Source organism: Convolutriloba macropyga, chromosome 4 (assembly GCF_964194025.1).
Source record: "Convolutriloba macropyga chromosome 4, txConMacr16.3, whole genome shotgun sequence".
NCBI lineage: Eukaryota > Metazoa > Xenacoelomorpha > Acoela > Convolutidae > Convolutriloba > Convolutriloba macropyga.
In genome coordinates, this window is record NC_134471.1 from 30,956,383 (window position 1) to 30,977,598 (window position 21,216).

The window sequence follows — 21,216 nt, forward strand, 5'->3', positions numbered from 1 at the left end:
CATTTGCTGTAATTGTAAACTTAGTTTTCCAAAATTTATACAGCTGCAAAATATTTACCGATAATGGACGAAACCTGATGGAATAAAAAATCAGTCCAGAAATAATAGGCGTTGCTCATTGTTGTTTGAAAATTTGAATATCTCTTCAAAGGAAAATAAAAGTACCATGGAATCTTTGTGGATTGATTTTGAATTTAAAGCTAGAAACCGCACAATCCATTTTCTTAGCATTGTTACAGGGGAGTTTTATGTCTTATTTCAATTCTCAATTTCAACAGTTGAAGTTGTGATGAAATTGAATTTATTTTTCAATAAAAAAATCAAAGATAAATAGCTATAACAATATCGAAAGTTTTGAGTTCTTCTTGTTCCTTGACAAAATTTGTGGCAATTACTTTTGGGCCCTGTAGGTGGTGGTTCATTTTTTAAAAAATCCAAGGTGATGTGTATTGGTTGTCTCTTTGTTCATTGGTGTTTTTTTGACCAAAGCGAAGGAAGTTGTCTTGACTTCCATCACAGCCCTAAAAGCATTTTGCCTCAAGTGATCGAGAATCTTATCGCCGCCTCTATTCTTCTATACTTTGAGTCGTTCTTAAAGGGATTCATTGTCCCAAGAAATTTCAGTTATTGCTGTAATTGCAATTATGTTACGCAAGTATGTCAAATAGTGATTGTAGGCATGTCAATAGTGGGTAGTGGTGTTAGTATGGAGAAGGCGCTGCAACAGAGGCAGCAGGCTATAAAGGCGGAGTGGGAGACTGGGGAGGGAACAAAGTTCTTCTACGTGGTGATGCAGATGACTGTGTTTCTCATGGCCACTGTCACTTTCCTCTACGGACATTGCACCCAACTCATCATCACTCTGCCCAGAGAAGATACACACAGTTTATATGTAAGTTGCGGTGGTAGAAAGTGAAACTAGTGACCACGCCTTAATCCCCGCCAAAAGCTTAAAATTGTCAGAAATTGATCATAAAAGTTCAGAATATCAAAGCTCAACAACTCCACAAGAACGTTGAAATTCAAAAACCCTTATTAATTGCCCTCAAACAAAGTTAATCGCAATTATTTAGTCCTGTCGGTCTTTTTACCACTCAATCTGAGGAGTACTGGTTTTATAAAGTTTTTTACGAATCAACCAGGATTACTGGTTTTCGACAAATTTTTATGACTAGAAGACGAGTGTTGGTATTCTATGGTTTTTTTTAGCTGAAAGTTTGTTCATGAATTGAACATTTTGATTTAAGCTCCCACACCAAGCTCCCCTATCTACCTGCCAGCCCACCTGACTCACCCACCTGCCTGCTCCACCTAACCAACCCACCTACTTACCCCCACCACCAACCTGCACCCCCTTTTTGCCCCAACCTTCTTCATGCCCCACCTGCTTAAACTCTCCCCACCTACATATATCCACCTACTTACCCTCCCCCTCCCTCCCAATAGCTATAGCAGCACCACTCCCTAACACTTATCCCCCACCTAATTACACCCCCCACCCCCCACATTTTGCGTGAAATCTTTTTGACTTCTCTAGACTAGTTTCTCTCTTCTCTGATTCTGCTAAAAAGTGATTTTGAACATCAGTTACTCAGCAAAACAATTCAAAATGAACAGAGTCCGTATAAAAATTCAAGTCAGAATTAGAAACGGGATAAACGCATGAAGCCCAATTTTAGATGCTCGCTATTTGAACGTCGTTCCTATAAGTCTTAGTTACCATCTCTAATGCTTATTGGTATTGATAGTAGCCCCTGTAGCCTCTCTATAAGAAACAGAAGTTTGCTCAACTACGAATTGCCATAAAAAAATTGGACATAAAAAGATTTTTGTACAAAAATCTTTTTTTTTCAATAACTTCTATTCTTTCAATCCCAATCATTTTTATTGGAATCAGCGGCGGCCATTATCCGGCAATCTGCCGGGTAAGTGTATTTAATTCCTTTGTCGTTTTTAATAGCCGCACAGTGATAGCGGGGGCTACTATTGGCCTTCTCTTGTTTTTTTTTTAATTCGCCGCCGCGATTTTTGTTACGACCATATGACGTCACAAGCACTTCAAATCTGCTTTTGTTCATTCGTTCATGCAATTTCAACTGAAGTGCGTGTGTGACGTCATTTTTCGCTCTTAGTGGAGCGAGTTTTTTTGTTCATTCACGTGATTAAATTTTCGGCCACACTTGACTTGCCTCACTCTCAAAAATGAATTCCTCACTTTGAAATTGACTTTTGTTTACTTTAACTCAAAAACATAAGCTCAAATGGGCGTGTGTCACTCTAAATGAATTTTATACGAGAGCAGCTAATAGAGGCAGCAAAAACTTTTGCAGATTTTTAATCAAAATATAACATATCAGCCTTCAATGAATAGACGAATTTTTTGTCTGTCTTTTAACTTTTTTAATAGACTGCAGGTCTACGAAGCTATTGCGGCTATTTTCTGGCAGTCGGCCAGCTATGTTTTTATTTTGCTAATATAAATTGGGTTTATACAAAAAATTGTGCGACCCTTTGATTTGTTTTCGGTATTTTCCAGCTACGTTTTAATTCAATTTTTGGTACTACTTACTTTGACCGTTTTTTCTTTCGAATTTACTCCTCAGAAACGGGATAAACAGTTAAGACCCGGAGGTCATTAAGTTTTTTAGAACCTGACTTACGGCTCACTAGTATTTAAGCAGGCGATTCACCGAAAGTGTTTAAGATAAATAAAGTCATAGTATGAAAAGGGGTTTTTAAAATTTGATCCGCAACCCACTTAAACCCATTGAAATTTTTTAAATTGAAATTTTGAAGCATTGTCGCCTTAAGAGCAAGGCCGAGGTTGACAGCGAAGTCAATCAATGTTCTCCAATTAAAGACTAAACAATTAAAAAAAAGTTCAATCGCATTACTTAAACAGTAGCAACTAACTTGTCGGAATAAAGATGTCAGGTAAAAAAACTCCCATTTAATATGCCAGTTGTTGAACTTAGCAATTTCTTCATTGCAACACAAAGGCCGGAAAAACAATAAAGTTGCTAATTGAGCGGAAAAATCAGGAATGGAGAAACGTAAGGGTAGATATTTGAGCAAAATCATACAGAAAATGTTGAATCATTTAGTCCCCAACAACATGGAAAAAAAACAAAGCATAGACTTATGCTGTGATCGCAGGGTATGCTGCACAAGAACATCAAAGTTGACTACATATACGAGTGGGATGCGGGTCCCAAGCCATCTGCCAAGTACCCGTCTAACCAACCCTACTACTACAGACAGGACATACCTACCGGCAAGGAACAGAGAGACTTCATGGAAGAGCCTCATGACCAAAACCCCGGCATTGTGAGCCAAATAAAAATTGTTTATTATTAGCCGCCCTCAGCTTCTCAGCTTCTATTATTGCGCTCCTATTATTTTTTACAATCCAAAGTATTTGGATTGTATTGTTGTGCTGTCGTCTTTTTTTACGATCTGATCACTCTTTTTTGGGCTTTTTTGCGTCCGCGAGAAGTCAAACTAGAGTGGTGAATTTAGTCACGCTGCAATAGCAAAGGGTGCAAAACGCGAGTAGGTTTATAGCGTGATTTTTTCCCAAGTACCTTTAAATTGGAGTGAGAAGTTGGTATTTGGACAAATTTTAGGTTTTTGAAAGCAAATTATTTTTCACGTGGTGGAATTTGACTGTTGTGTTCAGTGGTTCTTGTTAATAGCCGCGCAGCAATAGCTGGGGCTTTTATTGGCCTTCTCTTGGTTTTGTAATGGTTACGTGACTCTGCTTGAAGTCACTGAGAACTTCTGGCGTTTATCGAGAACGGTGAAGCGGTTCGAGATATAATGTCTGAATTTCGAAGTGACTTCTGCAGAGTCACGTAACCAATTTAAAACAAGCACTGTGCAAGTTCAGTCTGAAGCTTTGCGGAAGTAATTTTAACCGATTAAAAAAACAAAATAGGAATTTTCTTCCGATTGATGAAAGGAGAATCACTTTCGCAGACAAAGGGATCTTTTTTTCCAAAGCACTATAGGAACAAAACAATTTCTGAAGTTCGCTGTTTTCAGATTTTTCTGTTTGATATAAAAAAGGGCCAATTGTCCCTAGCCAATTGTCCCATCACCGATGATGATCCCATTCTTGCAAAAACAATATGAGACAAGATTCGATGGTTGGACAATCTGTGGAAACGCTGGATTCAAGTTAAAGAAAAAAGAAAGCCCAGCAGTTCTTGGGACATCTATGGATTTGATTTTCGCCAGGAGTCTTGACCTATCCAACCAATACCTTTGTCAATTTATACAAGGGATTTTTTTCCGTTTCTTCATCCCCAGGATTTTTTTCCGTTTTCGCAAGCCCACCCCCCCACCCATTAGTACTCCCATCCTCCTGTAAACCAGTATTAGCACAATTAACATTACATAATGAAAAATCCAAAATCAAAATCCTGTTGGGACAGAATTGCATGCACCAACAAGCAGTGACAAAAAACGGAAAAAAGCTTTTCAAGAAAATCGAACAATTAAATGGAAAAAATATCACCCAACCACTCTCTACAGCATTTCAATGATGGTTCAAATATATATCAACGAACGTGTTGATAACACAATCAAAATAATGGAGGACAATGATTTCCATGGTTTTCGTACCAAATAAGTTTTCATTTAAAAGAGCTGTATTTAAAAATTGTACATTTAATTTTAAATAAAGAACGCTTTTTAGATTTTTTGGAGTCAATTTTAAAAAGTTTCAACTTCTGACTAAGTATATAGGAACTTCTGGCATCTCAACTTCTGGCTACGTACATAAGAATTTCTGGCATTTCAACTTCTGGCACTCGCGACTTTCGGCATTGTAAAACTTGCACGTGTGTGTTTTAATTATGAATTGATATATGAATACCATATGAATTTTGAGGCAATAAACAGATAAATCTAACAGAAATTAAATCAATGAGCAGCTTGCCTTCTAGCCTAACGAGTGTCTAAGTGTATACATAAATTAAGCTGCCGAGAAGACTTTAAAAGATTGCGTGGGTGGCATTTTTGTTTTAGACTCTCCTCACCCCCTCTCCCGCTAAGCACAAAAACACCCTTAGACAAACATACCTCATTGCACTTTTTTCCCTGCCACATGAACTACTCCCGTATTCTAAACCTTCTCCCAGTGCACCTCTCCTTCATCATTCCCCCCTCTCTTAGTTAGGATTAAGCTAGCCTCCCTAAGCCTCAGCTAGGTTCTGACAGAGCCATCAGGTCGCCAAATGTTAGTGAGTTTTTCGTATGACATTATGCGGTCTTGTTTCAGTTGTTCAACTCATCTTATTTTTTAATAGCACCACAGCGTTAGCTGAGCTATTATTGTCCTTCTCTTGGTTTTTTTTGTCGTCGCGATTTTTGTTACGACCATATGACGTCACAACCACTTCAAATCTGCTTTTTGTTCATTTGCTCATGCAATTTCAACTGAAGTGCGTGTGTGACGTCATTTTTCGCTTTTAGTGGAGCGAGGTTTTTTGTTCATTCGCGTGATTAAAATTTTGGTCACACTTGACTTACCTCACTCTCAAAAATGACTTCCTCACATTGAACTTGACTTTTATTTACTTTAATTCAAAGAGATAAGGTCAAATGGGTGTGTGTCACTCTAAATGAAAGTTATTTGAGGGCAGCAAATAGAGGCGGCAAAAACTTGTACAGATTTTTCATCAAAATATAACAAATCAGCCTTCAATGAAACGACGAATTTTTTTTGGTCTGTCTTTTTTACTGTTTTTTTTTCAGACTGCAGAACTACTAAGCTATTGCGGCTATTTTCTGGCAATCTGCCAGCTATGTTCTTGAGTGCTATTAATATGATACATGTGGATTCCAACGGCGGCTATTTGCAATTAATTGACCTCATCGACGGGCAGCTAATGTTTTTAAATTTCTGACACTACTTGCTGTTGCAAAATTTTTTAAATAATTGATATTTTGCTCTTTTTACATAACGTTTTCTAATCCCTTGTCACTTAGTACCCATAATGACAATATCATTTTCTGCTATTCAGGCATAAATGAATCTGATTAAGTGCTTTAGTTTTTGATGAGTGGTTTTCACGTTTTTGGCACTATTTGTTCTCAAAATAATTTTTATAACTTTTTGAGTTTTGTAAGGATTTGTTGTATTTTTTGTTGTCTTATCAATTAATTCCATATTGAGAAGTCTCATAGATTATTAAAATGAATTATTGCAAGTGAATTACTTGTATCAATTCTAATTTAATTCTCTCTGTGACTTTGACATTTTTTTACGAGAAATATTTTGAAATATTTTTACGCATGTTTTGAGGTTTTTATGGCTCAATTTGTTGTCTTATCTCTTAGTCTCTTCAATGATTAGTCTCATCAGTTGCTAAGATTGCCTAAATTAACTATCTTAAGTTTTCAGCTTTGAGTTGAATTTTTGAATTTTGTTAGTTTTTGTTATATATTGCTGTTTTTTATTGAACCACATTAATGGCAAATTTTATTGGTTGACAATGAGTAACATGTGAATCCTGTTAGCCGTTTGAGTTTATAGCACTCGTTTATAAGATTTTGCCACCTGTTTTTCAAAAATAAATATAGATTTTTGGTATTAGTTGTTTTTGTTTTTCTTGTGGTCTTATCCCAAAGACTCAAAAATAAAAATGAATTTCTCTTGGCCCTATAGTGTGGTGTAATTTCAGCCATTTTTTGGCGCGAACTTTTATCACTCGTTTTTATTCATGTCATGAGATACCATTTGTTTTTGAAAGTTTTAGTTGAATTTTGTCTTCAATTGTAGTTTTAATGTCCATTTCACATCCATTAGAACGGCTATAACCTATTTTATAACTTTTACCTTTTTAAGCTGAGGTTAACGCTCTTGGCTTGTAGTTATGGGTTTCTCTAAGTGCGGATCGACTGGTTTGACCTAATTTTGTCCTAATTTTGACATTTTTCTTCGGTTTTTGTCTCTTGCTTTGTCTGTCAATAATTCCCACTAGGTTATTTATAGCCGCCGTCAGCTTCTTAATGGCTATTATTTAGGCGCTCTCCTTTTTTGAAATTCAATTTACCTTTTGATCACGTTTTTCGTTTTACATAAGTCAAGAATTTCACGTCTGACCTCTGACTTACTTCACTCATTGTTTCAACTGAAAAGATTTTAAATTCCTTCACGTATTGAATTAAGTAATATGGTGAATACTGTCAAAGTCGAAAGATCAAAATTATAAGGGACGGGAGAAACCGATGAAACCCGGCCGTTAACTCATAGTGCAATAAGTTCATTAAGGTGTTTGCTGGTTGAGTGTTTGGTATTGAGATTATTAGCTTTCAGTTTAGAAGCCCGAATTAAGTTTACTTTTAGTATCTAACTGAAACTGCACACCAAATTAGTACACTTTTTCACACTGAAAAAACATGAAAAATTCGGTCGATTTATCTCTTCTTTTTTCTACTTCTGACGCATAGAATCAAAATTTTCAACAGATGTTGTTGTTTTCAGGCTTTATTAAAACAATAAATCTTAGAAGCAGAAATTTTCTGATTGTTTTTGAACTTTGTTTCATTTTTTAGTTATAGGGCCAAGGGCATTTTGGACTGTCTTTTTTTGATCAGGACTGTCTTTCTGTTGCTGCAGGATCTTTAGTTAATTTATTGCTTTCTTTAAAAATATAAACTTTCGGCTCATTAAAAAAGTCAACTCTTTAGGCTGAAATTCAGGACTTGTCCTGTTATCTTTGTCACAATCTAAACAATTTGGAATGTATTGATGCGCTTTTTTTTAGGTTGTTTCCATACTTTTTTCTGATGACTATTTATCTTTTGAAATGGGATAAACTGGTAAAATGCGACGGGCATTAAGTAGCAATGGAGTGCCTCAGCAGAACTCAGTAGTCTTTTTAGTGTTGATTGTGCTGAAATTGATGGCAACATCTAAATTCAAGGTGAAAAGTTTTCTTTTTGAGTTTTTGACTACAAATTTGTCCTGTTTTTTATTCTTTTCTGTCTCTTTTTTTGGCATCTGTCGTGTTTTTGATCTTTAAGAGCGGAACAAATTATTTTGAGAGCAAGAAGACGGGTTAATGAGTAGCATTAGGTGACGATAATGTAAATTTCATTATTTCTATATGAAGAATTTGAACAGGTTTTTTTTAAAAGACGGAATTTTTTCAGGTTTTGAAAAAGTTTCTGTTATTTATGGAGTTTTCTGACTTTAATAGGCCGACAATGCCTATCATGGGCTCAAAGAGGGGAATACATTTTTGTGGTAACTATTTGTTTTGTTTATCTGAGGAAGATATGAATCTGAGGATTCTTAGCAGTTTTTTAATTATAGTTTGCCAATTTTGTCATAATTTTTTTGAAAAAAGTGTCATTTGTTGAGTTTATTGGTCTCTAGGGGCCAGTGAAGTTTTTCATGAGTTTTAAGATGAAAATTGCTTGGTTTTTTGTGACAACTAAATAGTTTTGAAGATAATAATCTGAGGAATTTGAGAAAACTTTTAGTAAAACTTGCCCCACTTTTTTCATGTTTTTTTGGAAAATATTTGCCATTTGAGGAGTTTTTATCTGAAGGGGCCATTGTATCTTTTTGAGGACTTGTAGAAGGGTAACTGAATAAATTTTTTTGACAACTAAAAAGTTCGGAAGATATTAATATGATGAATTTTATCAATTAAAGTTGTCTTTAGTTTTTCTTTAAAGTTTGTCATATTTTTATTTTTGTGAAATTTTTTGTCCTTTTTCAATCAACCCTTTCAATTTTTGGGCGCCAATGAAACTCTTCCAAGCTTTTATCTGTGTCACTAAACAGACTTTGGTGGCGCAAATTTGGTTTTATGAAGACAACGGCTCAAAAATTTCGACTTTATTCATCCAATTTTTTTAAATTCTCTATATCTTTGCAAGGATGAATTGTTGACGTGGATAAACATGAGGATAAACATGTGGACTTTGCGTTAGTAATAAAAGACAAATTTGCAATCATGTCTTAGTTTTTTCAAAAAATTTTTTGGAAAATTGTCCATTGCAAAATCCCTGAACTCAGGTCGCCAATAAAGATTTTTTCGTTGTTGATAGCATCATGCTTAGAATAAAAGAATTACACTTTTGGTTTCCACTAAGTTGACATCAGAAAGTTGAAACAGATCTGCAGCATATTTGCTAAAGAACGTTATTAAACACGATTATCCTAGAAGTGTTAAGATTTTGAGTGAAGTTTTCATTTCTCTAAGTTTGTGAAACTGTTTTTCCTTTTGATTCGTAATAATCATTGGGCTTGCGTAGATGATTGGCTGTTTAGTTTTCCATTGAATTCTTTAGAATGTTTTTCAGGATTTGTTCTGCTGTGTTTTTTTCACTTTATCGATTGAAAATTGGTTTCAGTTTACCTCATTTTGCCGCTTTTTCGAGAAATCCAAATCTTTTTGAATTTCTCTATGCTAACGTCATTCGTCGCTCATTCTGTTCAGACTGATTTTGTGCAACAGCTGAAAAACAAAAGTAACTGAAGTCAACTGAGTCATAAACGAAAACAAAATTAAATACGGCAGCGGGATATACATATAAAGCCCAGTTTTAGGTTCCCGCTATTTGACTTTTGTTTTTATAAGTCTTCGTTGCCGTCTCTAACGTTTATTATTATTTATAATGGCCCCTGCGTCTTCACATTAAGTAACTGGAGTATGTCTAGCAACAAAAAGAAATCAAAATAGTTCGCACTTTAAAAAACGTTTTCTTACATTAATTAGTTTTTTTTCATTTTTTGTTTTTTTTTTAAAATCCCAATCTGGGCTATGAAGGGCGGCTATCTGCTGTGTAGTGTTTTTTAGAATTCCATGGAACGTAAAATGGAACCAAGGGATCTCCTTTTAGCACTTTCGGAAATAAGCATTTTTTGTGTCACACTTTCCCCTTACATATGTATAAAATGAATTACGAATATGGTAAAATGGTAGTCTCTTTGAAACAATAGTGAGATCAGTCAAATATTTAAAACTCTTTTGTAAATTTCTGCAGGGCCCGAAACAAAAAATGTAAAATAATTCGTTAAGCTGCCACTTAATACTAGCTTTTTGATTTCCCCAAAAATGATAATAATTAAAGACAACTATACACAAGCTGTTTATAATTAGGTTTTTAATAGCCGCAGTGCGATAGCGGCTGTTATTGGGGACATCATGCTTTTTTAATACTTCTATTTACTTTAAATTTTATGACATTTATGAACATTTACTATTTTATGAACGTTTATGAACATTTTTTTAATGAACATCATAAACTGAGTTTTTGATTAATTGCTCTCAAACGAAGTTTATAGGAACTATATTAGTTCTGTCGTCTGACGCATTTGATTTTTTGTCCTCGTTTGAGAGCAATTTGTCCGACGTTAGTCGGTTATGTTATTAGCCCTGTTGGCTTTTTGATGCAATTTCTTACATGACCGATTCTTCGTCTTAAAATTATTAATTTGATTTTTCGTCCTTAAAAACAGGATAAACGGGCAGCCGCCAGCTGGCATTAACTTTAATTAGAAGCGGTTAGCCGCGTTTAGTGTTCCTTAAGTCCTTCAATTTTTTTGTTTGGACCAGTCTAAAACGGTGGCTGGTTAAAGTTGACAAAGATGTTTTTCAAGACTTAAGTATTTTTATGACCATTTTAAGAGCTATTTATTTTGGTACTCCAAACAAAAACACGCAAATTTTTACTAATTTTTACAAACGTTTTCAAGTTTTTTGAAAAATTTTGCCATTTTTTAATTTTTCAGCTCTAGATGTCAGGAAACCTCCTCAAGGGTTTGATAATAGGTTATTGCATAGTTTTTAGTGGTAATGGAATGGTTTTCAACATGTTTACATCACGAATTTCTTAGCCCCAGGGCCAAAAAAAACCTCATTAAGTGTTCGATGAAAAGTTACTGAAAAATTTTTATTGGCCATAGAACAGTTTTCAGCTTTTTAATATCACAAAATTTAGCATTTTTTTTACATAACTTGCAGTTCTCATATTTATTTGACATTTATTGTCATTATTTAGATTTTTTAAGCCTCATGGATCAGAAAACCTCCTTTATGGCTCAATGATAAGTATTAAAATTTTTATTGGCCATAGAATGGCTTTCAACTGTATACTATCACAAAGTTTTTGAAAAACCGTTCTCAAATTTTTTGGAAAATTATTATCTTGTTCCAAATTTACGGATCTTTATGAGTCAGTGAAGCTATTTAAGGCGAAATTTTGAAAATTTTTGTCCTTTTCGGAGTTTATCGATCAATACTGGCCAACGAAACTTTTTAAGTCTAGCAGATGGGTTGTGTTACAGAACCTCAGAGACAAACAATGACTTTGCAATTTTTTCCAATGCGAAAACTGGAAGCTTTTATTTTAAATTTTGCGATTTTCATTTTCTAAGACTTAATTACTAACATGGACAGAAACCTAGAAGTTGCAGAGTCAAATCTCATCGTGCAAAACAATCTTAGCGCTCTATGTCTGTGTCTGTTGGGGTTTTTTCCTTCTCTTTCTTTTTCACGTTCTATCTCTCTCTCTCTCTCTCTCTCTCTCTCTCTCTCTCTCTTACACTCTCTTTCTCTCTCTTTCGTTTCTCTTTTGTTGATGCCGCGCATCAGCTGCTGTTATGTGGCGTGGTGTCATCATCTATTACTTCCATTAACGCTGAATTTCAGTGGAATTGTATTTATATTAAATGACTTAACTAGCACATTTAGGAAATCATTGTTAATTGCTCTTAAACAAAGTTTGTAGCAATTATATTAATCCTATTGGTCTTTTTTATGCGTTTTTCCCTTGACCAATTTTCCCTTTTTTATGCGTTTTTTTCCCTTGTCATGCATAAAATTGACAGTCCGAATCTAGCCCAAACTGTCTAGTCCTCTATTAAGGGACTGATGGTCGATCTGGCTATCTTATTTCTTTAGTTGTTTCATTTCATGGAATGCCACAAGCGTCTATCGCGGCTATTTTCCGGCAATCTACCGGCTTGGTTTATAAACCTGGATAAAGAGGAGTGCCCGGAGTATAAAACATTAGGGAGCATTAACTAACTGAGCAGCTCTCCTAGAGCCTTGCCCTTTATTAGTCTCTAATTATGTGATTGACTGAAACTGTTTTTAAAGAAAAGTTCATGTTGAGGAGGACGGTTCATAATCTTGAAAGTTTGATCCCCTCCCTTCGTCCAGCCCTCCCAATGTTAGACCCAGCCCCATCGCGTAACCCTCCAAACCCTTCTCATCGCTTGATCCCGCGTAAATCTCCCCTCGCCCACGCCCCAAGTCTAGCATCCCTAGGCCAAGCCCCAGCTGGCTACTACCGAAGCCAACCGCCCGTTGTTCGTTTGAGAACAATTCACCCGACGTTAGTCGGCTATGTTTCATATTGTACTTGTTCATCATATTAACTATTGTTCATGTACATCTTTTGTTCATTTACGTAAAAGTTGTTTTTTCACAGATAATTCATCTTCATTATTCTTTCTTTTCATCTTGAGTCTTTGTGACGAGTTGTGCTATTATATCTTTTAACAATACTTTCTGAATCTCAAAACCTTTCACCATGCGATCGCGGTCAATTATTTTAATTGTAGATTGGCAATGCAATTCGATTGTTATTATTCTAAGGCGAAACACCCTGTTTGCACCGCAATTACAATGATTGATTTTCTCCCTCACCATACGGCGTAGCTTTAAGTTTATAAAAAATTTTCCACTGAACATTTTAGCAAAAATCTTTTGAGTTTGGAAGATTTAAGAATTCATTTTTTTTCCTATAAACTATTTTTTTTCAAAGCTTAGTTATCTCATCAGTCTAAAATGCTAATTTCGAGATAATAAAAGTTGTTTCCAGTTTTTGTTCACGCTTCACTTCATTGGATTGGGGAAATAATTTGTTTTCATTCCGAAATCAAATCTCTTTAAACGAATTGGAGGCTGGTTACTCTAAATGTCAAATGAAATTCCACCAAAATTTTTCAATTTAAATCTTGTGTTGTGAGATTAGCTCCAATAAAAGTATCCAAAAGCAGTTTGGTGATCTCCCCCTGCTAACCTGATAAAGCAGTTTTTTAATTGGAATCCTCTGAAACTTAGAGTCAAGTGTGCCGTGAGCAAATCTGTTTACTAAAAGTTCTTGGAGCATACTATTTTTGTAACCCAAAATTGTGACAAAAAAATTAAATCTATCAATTTGAATATCTTTCCATCCTTGAATATCTTTCCATCCGTCTCATTCCATCCTTGCCCTCACACGCTTGACCCTCCCTGAGACCCCGCCTTAATGCTAGCATGCCTAAGCCCCTGCTGGCTACAACGTTTGTCGGTTATGTTTGTTTGTTTCTTGGCGTCTACTTTTCTATATAATTTTAAAAACGTTTCTGTTAGAGGTGATTTATTTTGGTTTCGCGTTTTTGATTACAAAAGTATTGATTTTTAATGCCAAAATCAATACTGACAAAAATCATTGAATGCTTTGAGTTGTTTTTCAGCGTTTGTCCGCATACGTTTCTTTGACTCGTCAGACAAGAAATTGTTGCACTTGGCCTATTTTTGACGCTTTTTGGAGAATTTGCGTAAAGACTTTAAGAAAACAAAAAGCACTTATTGATTTTCTGATCTGTTTTCAACCACCATCGAGCTTCATGGAGTCAATCACGGCTATTTTCTGGCAGCATGCATGGTATTCAATTTTTTGTACTGAGAAGATTTAATTCCCAGAAAATTGGAACCAGTTAATGTTTGTTTTTTTCGCACCTCAAGTTAAAGCAATTCTTGGAATCAATCTGTTGAACAAAAATGAAAACCATAAAAGAAAGCGAAAGCTTATTAATTGCTCTAAACGAAGTTTCTAGCAAAGATAATAATTCGCGAGATCCTCTCCTAATGCAAGTTTTCGTACAACTGACTTTTTGTATGATAGTTGTAGTTTCGTCTGTCTAGTGTCGATAAGGACTTCTCTTTGAGCTCTTGTTTTCTGTGGGTGCAAAATTCAAACGCGTTGCTGAGAAAAGAAAATCATGATGTAAAGGGCAGAGTTTTTGATGATTGGAACCGCCTCACTCCGTCTGTATCCTGTTACTCCATCACCTCCACCTGTTGCCAAGCTCTTGTTAGATAAACGGTCACAACAAATTGCTCTCAGATATAAACTTTTATTTTTTGTTCTTCTTTTTTGTCTTTATTAGGTTTTGTGCGATTTCAAATTTTGCACCTTAACAAAACAAACGCAATTACTTGAAAACGAGCTTTTTTTTAACATTTTGAAACGGTTTTCCGATATGAAGTTCAATTTGCTGTTCATTTTATCTGGTCTGCAAGAATCGGGTGTGTTGCTTGGAACTATCATAGCTCATAAATACTGAAAGCAAAAAATTAGTTAGGTAGGTAGTTTTTATTAGGTAGTTTTTTTATTACAAGTTTCTTGCATTTTTCCTTTTATCTAATCTTTTCCCCCATTTTTTCCTCTTCTACAGCAAGCTGTCCCTGAATTTCTTTTTCAAGAGATTTTGAGAATTATTTTTCTCAGGCAGCTGTTCGATTGAGAATTTCACTCAATCGCCGTCAGATGTTAATTTCTGTTCTTGTAAAGGTAATTGGCCTCTCATATCTAATGTAATTTAGAAATTAGCTGAAACCTAGGTCTTCTATAAATCTACTTCGGATGAAATCTGATGTCCTCCAGCTATGCTTTGAGTTTGATTTACTTTTAGTTATTGTGTTTTTTGTTCCGACCCCCACTTTAGTGGGGACGGATGAACTATATACTCAACTGGGTTTTTTTTTGTTCAGTCAATTTTGGCCGACCGATATATTCATCGTAGAGAATTGTGAGTGGTTCATTAAAAAGCCCGTCCAGCGTAGAATAAGGAATTAAAAATAGATTTTTCCGATTTTCGTGTTTTACAGGGAGTTATCGAGTTTCAAAGTTTTGTGAACATTCGACTGTTTTTGTTCACATTTTCAGTAATTTTTGCTAAAATTTGGCACAATTTCGCTAAAATAATCCAAAATAAGTTAAAATTTTTAACGGCAGAGTGTTGTTGTTACCGTTAGAGATAGAGGAGCGTTGCTGAATTGTTTGATTAAAGTTTTTTTGGCTAAAACTTCTGATAAAAATTTCAAACTTTTTTCATCAAAAATGGCACAAAATATGCTTTTTTGGTCCACTTTGTTAAAATTTGCCAGAATTAGTGACCTATATACCTTAACACAGACTCCCTAATCTCAAAAAGAGCGCTAGTTTTATTTAGGCGCCGTATGAAAGTCTTCTGGAACTAAAACTTTGCCGTTTTTTGCAGATTTAACTGAATAATTATACAAAAAGCATTTTTTTTCAATATTTGATGAATTCCACTAAACAATTGGTCTAAATGGCAAATATTTCGAACACCTGGTCGGTTTGCTGGACGCGCGACAAAATCAGGCAGAATTTCGATACTATCATGGACTCTTAGAATCAGAGACTTTTTGGTTTTTTTTATGCTGCCTTTTAAAATATTTTGGTTTCGTTCTTTTAATGTTAATTACTGACTATATTTTTTATTCACGGCTCCGCTAATGACAGCTTCGATTTACATAAATTTAAGGCCAATTTTAGATACAGTTTGTTTTCAGAGAACCAAAGGGTTCTTATGGCTTTGAGTAAGAGTTTTAGTAAATTTTACCTGAATTCTTGTCTTTTGCCTTCAATTGTTTTTCTTTTGGCAGTCTCAGTTTTAATTTTGACCACTCAAAGATCTAAATTTCTTCCTCAAGATGTGAAAATGAATTTTTCTTTTCATTCGGTTGTTACTTTATGTCTCTTATGTTATTGAATGTATTTGTTTTAAGGAAATTTCTGTGATTTTTTGATCTTGTCAATTTTTTATTTTATTTTAGTCAACATTTTGCTTAATCTCAGTAAGTACAGGTCAACTTTTCTTCTTATAGAATGAAAACTATTTTTTTGGCCGATTGATTTAACAGAAGGTTTTCTTGCTTTTGGTACTACGAGTTTTTATACAAAATTTTCCGATTTTGCCCATTTTTGCTGTTGCCCATAAATGCCCCTTTTTGCTGTTGTTTATGTTTCTTTTTTAATTGTCACATAATTTAACAGTCTAACTGAAAAAAATTTTACAACATTTGAAACTGAACATAATTTTTGTTTTTATAACATATAGTTTGAAGGGCTGCGACACCGTTCTCTTGCAGAAATTGGTAGAGTTTTTTATTTTTGCCCTTTATTTGTTGTTAATTTTTGTTGTCATATGACAAATATTTTGTAGTTAAAGGTCTCAATGGCCAACTATAGATAAACAATGGAACTTAAACACCTGATATTGGTAAACAACTAATGGCTATTTTGACTTTCGAATTGAATTCCTAAAAAAAAGAGTAATAGTATGCTTCAACTTATACCTTTTTGTTCTGGTTTGCGTTTTTTTTGAGATTTTACAATGTTGTATCGTTTCCGTAAATCAGCCTCATTATTTAGAGCTCTTTTTATTGTTTTGTTGAGTCAAACAATATTTTTTTTTGTTGTTTAAACTTTTTAAATCGTGTCTTCAGGGCTTAGACAGTTGGTTTCAGAAGAAATTTTTGAAGTTTAGATACTTTTCAGTTTTTGTGGTTTTTTTTGTTGTCGTTTTGTGATAGTCGTTTTACGAAAAGATGTTACGATGATCAAAAGAGACGCAAATGAAGATGTTATGCTCTGGCGGTTAATATCTTATAAATTTAATGGCTTCAAAACTGTGGTTTCGTAAATTTGTTTTTGAAACTTATTGGTTCAGCTTGTATTCAATGTTATTTCATAGTCTTATGATTTAGTCTCAATAATAATAACAATAGTCGCATTTAGTTTTCAGAGTAGTTACAAGACAAACTGTCTGCTCTTTTTGTCGAAAGCTTTTGTTGGCTATGAATTTTGAAGCAAATTGTTTTTAATGAAAGAAGACAGTTTTTTGATATCTGCCAATTTGATTTCTGTTAAAATGTAGCTAAGCATCTCTATATACAATTTACATCTTTGATCTTTTGAAATACAATTTGCCCTTCATAACGGTTTTATTTTCCTCATGGTCTTTCTTCTTGAAACAACCAGTTTTCATAAACCCAATATTCGTGATTTTTGCAAGTTTGCCTCTTTTCTGTAGGTTTTTGTTTTTTTTCACAGTATCACAATAATGGGCGTCATTTCATTTACAAATGATGTCACCTGCAACAAATGCAAACGAAGTTTTTTATTGTATTTAGTGATCACCTTAAAATTTAATTGATTGCGGGGACATCGTTTTCGTGCATAATTTTTCGTTCAAATTTTGCCTGTATTTGTCGTTCTTTTTGTAGTCGTATGACATATCCTGGATAATGAAGGCCTCAGTCGCTCTCTATTGAGGTATAAAAGACTCTCTCAATGATTTCATTTGATGCGTATTGTTTCTATTCAGTTCGAATTTAATACTTTTTAAAAAAAAGCAATGTTTTAATAAATTTTGCCGCTTTTGCTCATTTCTAGTCAACTTGTTGCCAAGTCGCATTGAGGAAAAGTTCCATATTTTGTTCAAAAAGTAGCGATTAATCTTCTTAGCTAAAATTTTATCTGATGCTCTTTTGATTTGGTTATTAGTGGTTTTCGAAAAATGTACAAGGAGTTTTGGTCGTAATTAATATTTGTAACCATTTGATTTTCTGCCGTCTTTTCTGGTAGTCATATTATGGTAGCCACAAGTCTCATAGACTCTTTGGAATAGATTGTTTTATTTTTTCAGTAGTTTGTTGAACGATATGTTGATATGTTAATTTTTTTTATCTTTTCCTCATTTGGTAGACAATTAAGTGAAAAATGTAGATGAGCGAGGTCGGAACTTAATGTGCGAACGCACATTACCGAGCCTCCTTGTCTTGTAAATAATCAATGTTTTCGGGCTGGGCTTTAAACTTATCTCTCTCACTTTTTTATTTGAATACAATTTAGAGTTTATGTAACAAATTTGAGCATTATAATGAATAACTTCACGATTAGAGGAGCCAAAAAAAGAAACAAGGTAATCGGATAAAGCTCGATCATTAAATCATAGCTCATTAAGTAATCAAAGTTCAATACAGTGAAATCGCATCGATTTTATATTTTAACCTGATAGTTTTCAGCTTAGACTATAGACTGCATAATTGTCCCACAATTTTTTTAAGTGGGAGAACTTTAATGATAGCCGCACTTTTTTTTGTTCAGACAATTGTTGAACTTTTTTGAGGGCAATCTTATTTGATATCAATTTGAAGCTCTCTGCGTGTAGAATTACACTACAAACAGATTGGAAAAAAATTCAACCTTTTCTGCCCATACTTTCAATCAATTTAACATAAACTTTGATCAAATTTAACTAAATTTTGGTCAATATTCAATCATTAACGACAACTAGCGGTTTTTTCGAAGAAACTCTTTGAAAACAACTACCTTATCATTTAGTCAATTTCCACATAAAGTAAAGAAATACGAAAAAATGCGATTTTTGTCATAACAAAGTTGCGACAAACTTTTACCCAACTATCAGACTTTTGTAAAGAAAATTTAACCCGTCCCTTGCCGGTGTTAACCTAACGTTTCATCCTACGTTTTGCTTGTTTTAGAAGTTTGTGAAAGTCTTAAAAACAGTGAGAAACCTATTTAAGATGTGTCTAATAATGTTTAATTGGTGCTAATTATCTTAAAAAAGAAAGGTTATCATTTTTTTTGAACCTAAAAAAACTGAAAAACTGAGAGAAATTTTAATGTGATAGCACGCACTTTGTCGGCATGCACAATTGACTGACTACGGAAAAACATTGACTCATTCTGTATTTTTTTCTTTTTTGGACTGAACTCAGATTTTACAAAGAATTCAGATAGTTGGTTTGCCATTTTTCAAATTTTATCACAAATCATAACACTAATAATTTTTTCATATTTGTGACATTCATTAATTTAACAACGAAGGTGACTTGTTAGGAGGAATTGTAAGAAAAAAATAGTCTTCAGGTTGCGGAATACCGTTTCTGAGATAGGAGAGAATCGCGATTCTGTGTGAATCGCTTTTAACGATTATGAATATTTTCGAATTCGATAAAATTTGTTATGAAAAAACTCGACATTTTTATCTCTGGTTCTCCTATTCATAGTCTTTTTTGGCGGCTTGCCTCCTGATCATTAATGATGACAACTGACAACTCGTATTGAAAAGAGGCAAGTTTTAATGCATTCTGATTATATTATGATCTTGGAAAGTACCTGCTTAGGAGCACCATGGTTTTCAAAAAACTACATTTCAATTTTTAAATTTTGTTCCGACTTGTTTTCTCTTTATTTTGCTATGCATTTCTTCACGTTGACAGCTTCATTGAGTTTCTGATTAAAGCAAATTAAAATAAATTGGAAGACAACTGTTCTAGTTCTCTATGTCTTTGATAACTTTAACGTCATTCTCTTCATTAAACTCATTTTACCTATTATTATGATAAAAAAAAAATTAATTATGAGATCTTAAATGTTTTCTAGTAAAATTATTTTGTCTTTCTTTTGACCGTTCTTGTACATAGCTTTTGGTTTTGGTTTTATCTAAAATGATATTATTTTTTGAGAATTTGAGCCTTTTTTGGTGGATTTGATATAATATTGTTCTTTTCGAAGTGTTAAGACGAGAACTACGTCAAAGAAAATTTTTTCTTGAGATGCATAACAGAGACTTTTTATTCAGCTGCGAAGTATATATCCTACCAAAAATTTCGTCTCAGTCAGTATTGTCGCATTGAAGAATTTCTCTTTGAGATATGATGAAGAAAGCTGAGCTGTCTTGTTGTTCGTATACTTTTTGCTGCTAATTTTTCTTAATCTGGTCATATATACCATTTTAAGCTTCAATTTTTTTGTTAATTTCAAGACTATAAAAAATAGGATGATTCGAAATAAACGAACGCAACTTTCTTTGGAAAACAAATCTTATTGCTAATTTTTGCAAGATCTTCAGCTCTCCATAGTGTTTTGTTATAGATATTTTTTCTTGTTCTCTGGGTCCGCCGATAGGGTTCTTAGCTTAATCTGTGTGTTAACTATTTAAAACCACCGGTTTGGAAAAGTATATTCAAGATTTCTTTCTCAACTGTAACAATTAGTATGACATGTGTCACAATTATCTGATAAAATTGCTGCAGTTGTCACTATTTTGGAATTCTGAAACAAACTGCTATGGAAGGGCTAGGAATAGAGCACGGTTTGTAGGATATCACTGCAAAGAGATTTTTTTTCCAAAAAAAATTTTTCAACACTTTCGGCCCAAATTTTCAGACAGTTTAGCTTAATTTTTAATTAATTTAAACTAAATTTTTGGCTACGATTCAATCACTTAAGACAACTAGCGTTTTTTTGAAGACGTTCTTGAAAAAAAGCTATCATATACTTCTGTCAATGTCTACATATTGTACTGAAATACAAAAAAATGCGTTTTTTTCGTAAAAATGAAATCGCAAATTTTTAGTGAACAGATAGAGAATTATTTGAGATTTGAAACTCAAATAAGGGAAAAGTTCTTATTTTTTTTGAAAATTAAAAAATCTATAAATTTATTTCATACTGAACCTAAAAACCTGAGATAATCTTATAATTGTGATAGCATGCACGCTGTGACATTTATGAAAACAAAAACGAATATGAGTTGTTAGTAGCAGAGAGATGTCGCAAGACAATAGACAATATTAGTCATCAGGGCGCGGACGACTTTTTCTGAATTAACAGAGAAAGCAGATTTTTCGAAAGCTTTTTGACCTGCGGTGCTTTAACTGCAGCTTTTTGTGCCGTGCCCCTTTTAGTATTAGACTTCTTTACTACTGTTATTGAAAAACAACTTGTTATTTCCATTAGTGCTTAGATTAAACCGTTCGATTAGCTTTTAATGATTCTGAGATTTTTTTGACTTCGAAAGTATTTCTTTTGAACAAAACTCTCAATATTTTTAACTCCAGTTTACATATTCAAATTCCTTTTTTGGCGCCTATCCTCCTGATCATTAATAATGACGACTGACAATTCGTTTTGAAAAGAGGCAAGTTGTAAGGCATTCAGATTAAATTTTGATCATGGAAAGTACCTGCTTAAAAGCACCATGGTTTTCAGAAAATACATTTCAAATTTTAAATTTTGTTCCGACTTGTTTTCTCTTTATTTTGCTATGCGTTCCTTCACGTTGACAGCTTTATTGAGTTT

The 21,216-nt window shown here is 33.9% G+C and overlaps 1 protein-coding gene across 2 annotated transcripts in view; it reads left to right on the top strand.

The window, feature by feature from the left end:
* LOC142338385 (uncharacterized) overlaps positions 1 to 21,216 on the top strand; it is a 117,354-nt gene that overhangs the window by 64,958 nt on the left and 31,180 nt on the right. For both annotated transcript variants that reach the window (XM_075388122.1, XM_075388123.1), the window contains exons 6-7: positions 678 to 892; positions 3,157 to 3,327. In XM_075388122.1, the coding sequence (XP_075244237.1) occupies positions 678 to 892; positions 3,157 to 3,327 (386 nt within the window). The remainder of the gene's footprint in view (positions 1 to 677; positions 893 to 3,156; positions 3,328 to 21,216) is intronic.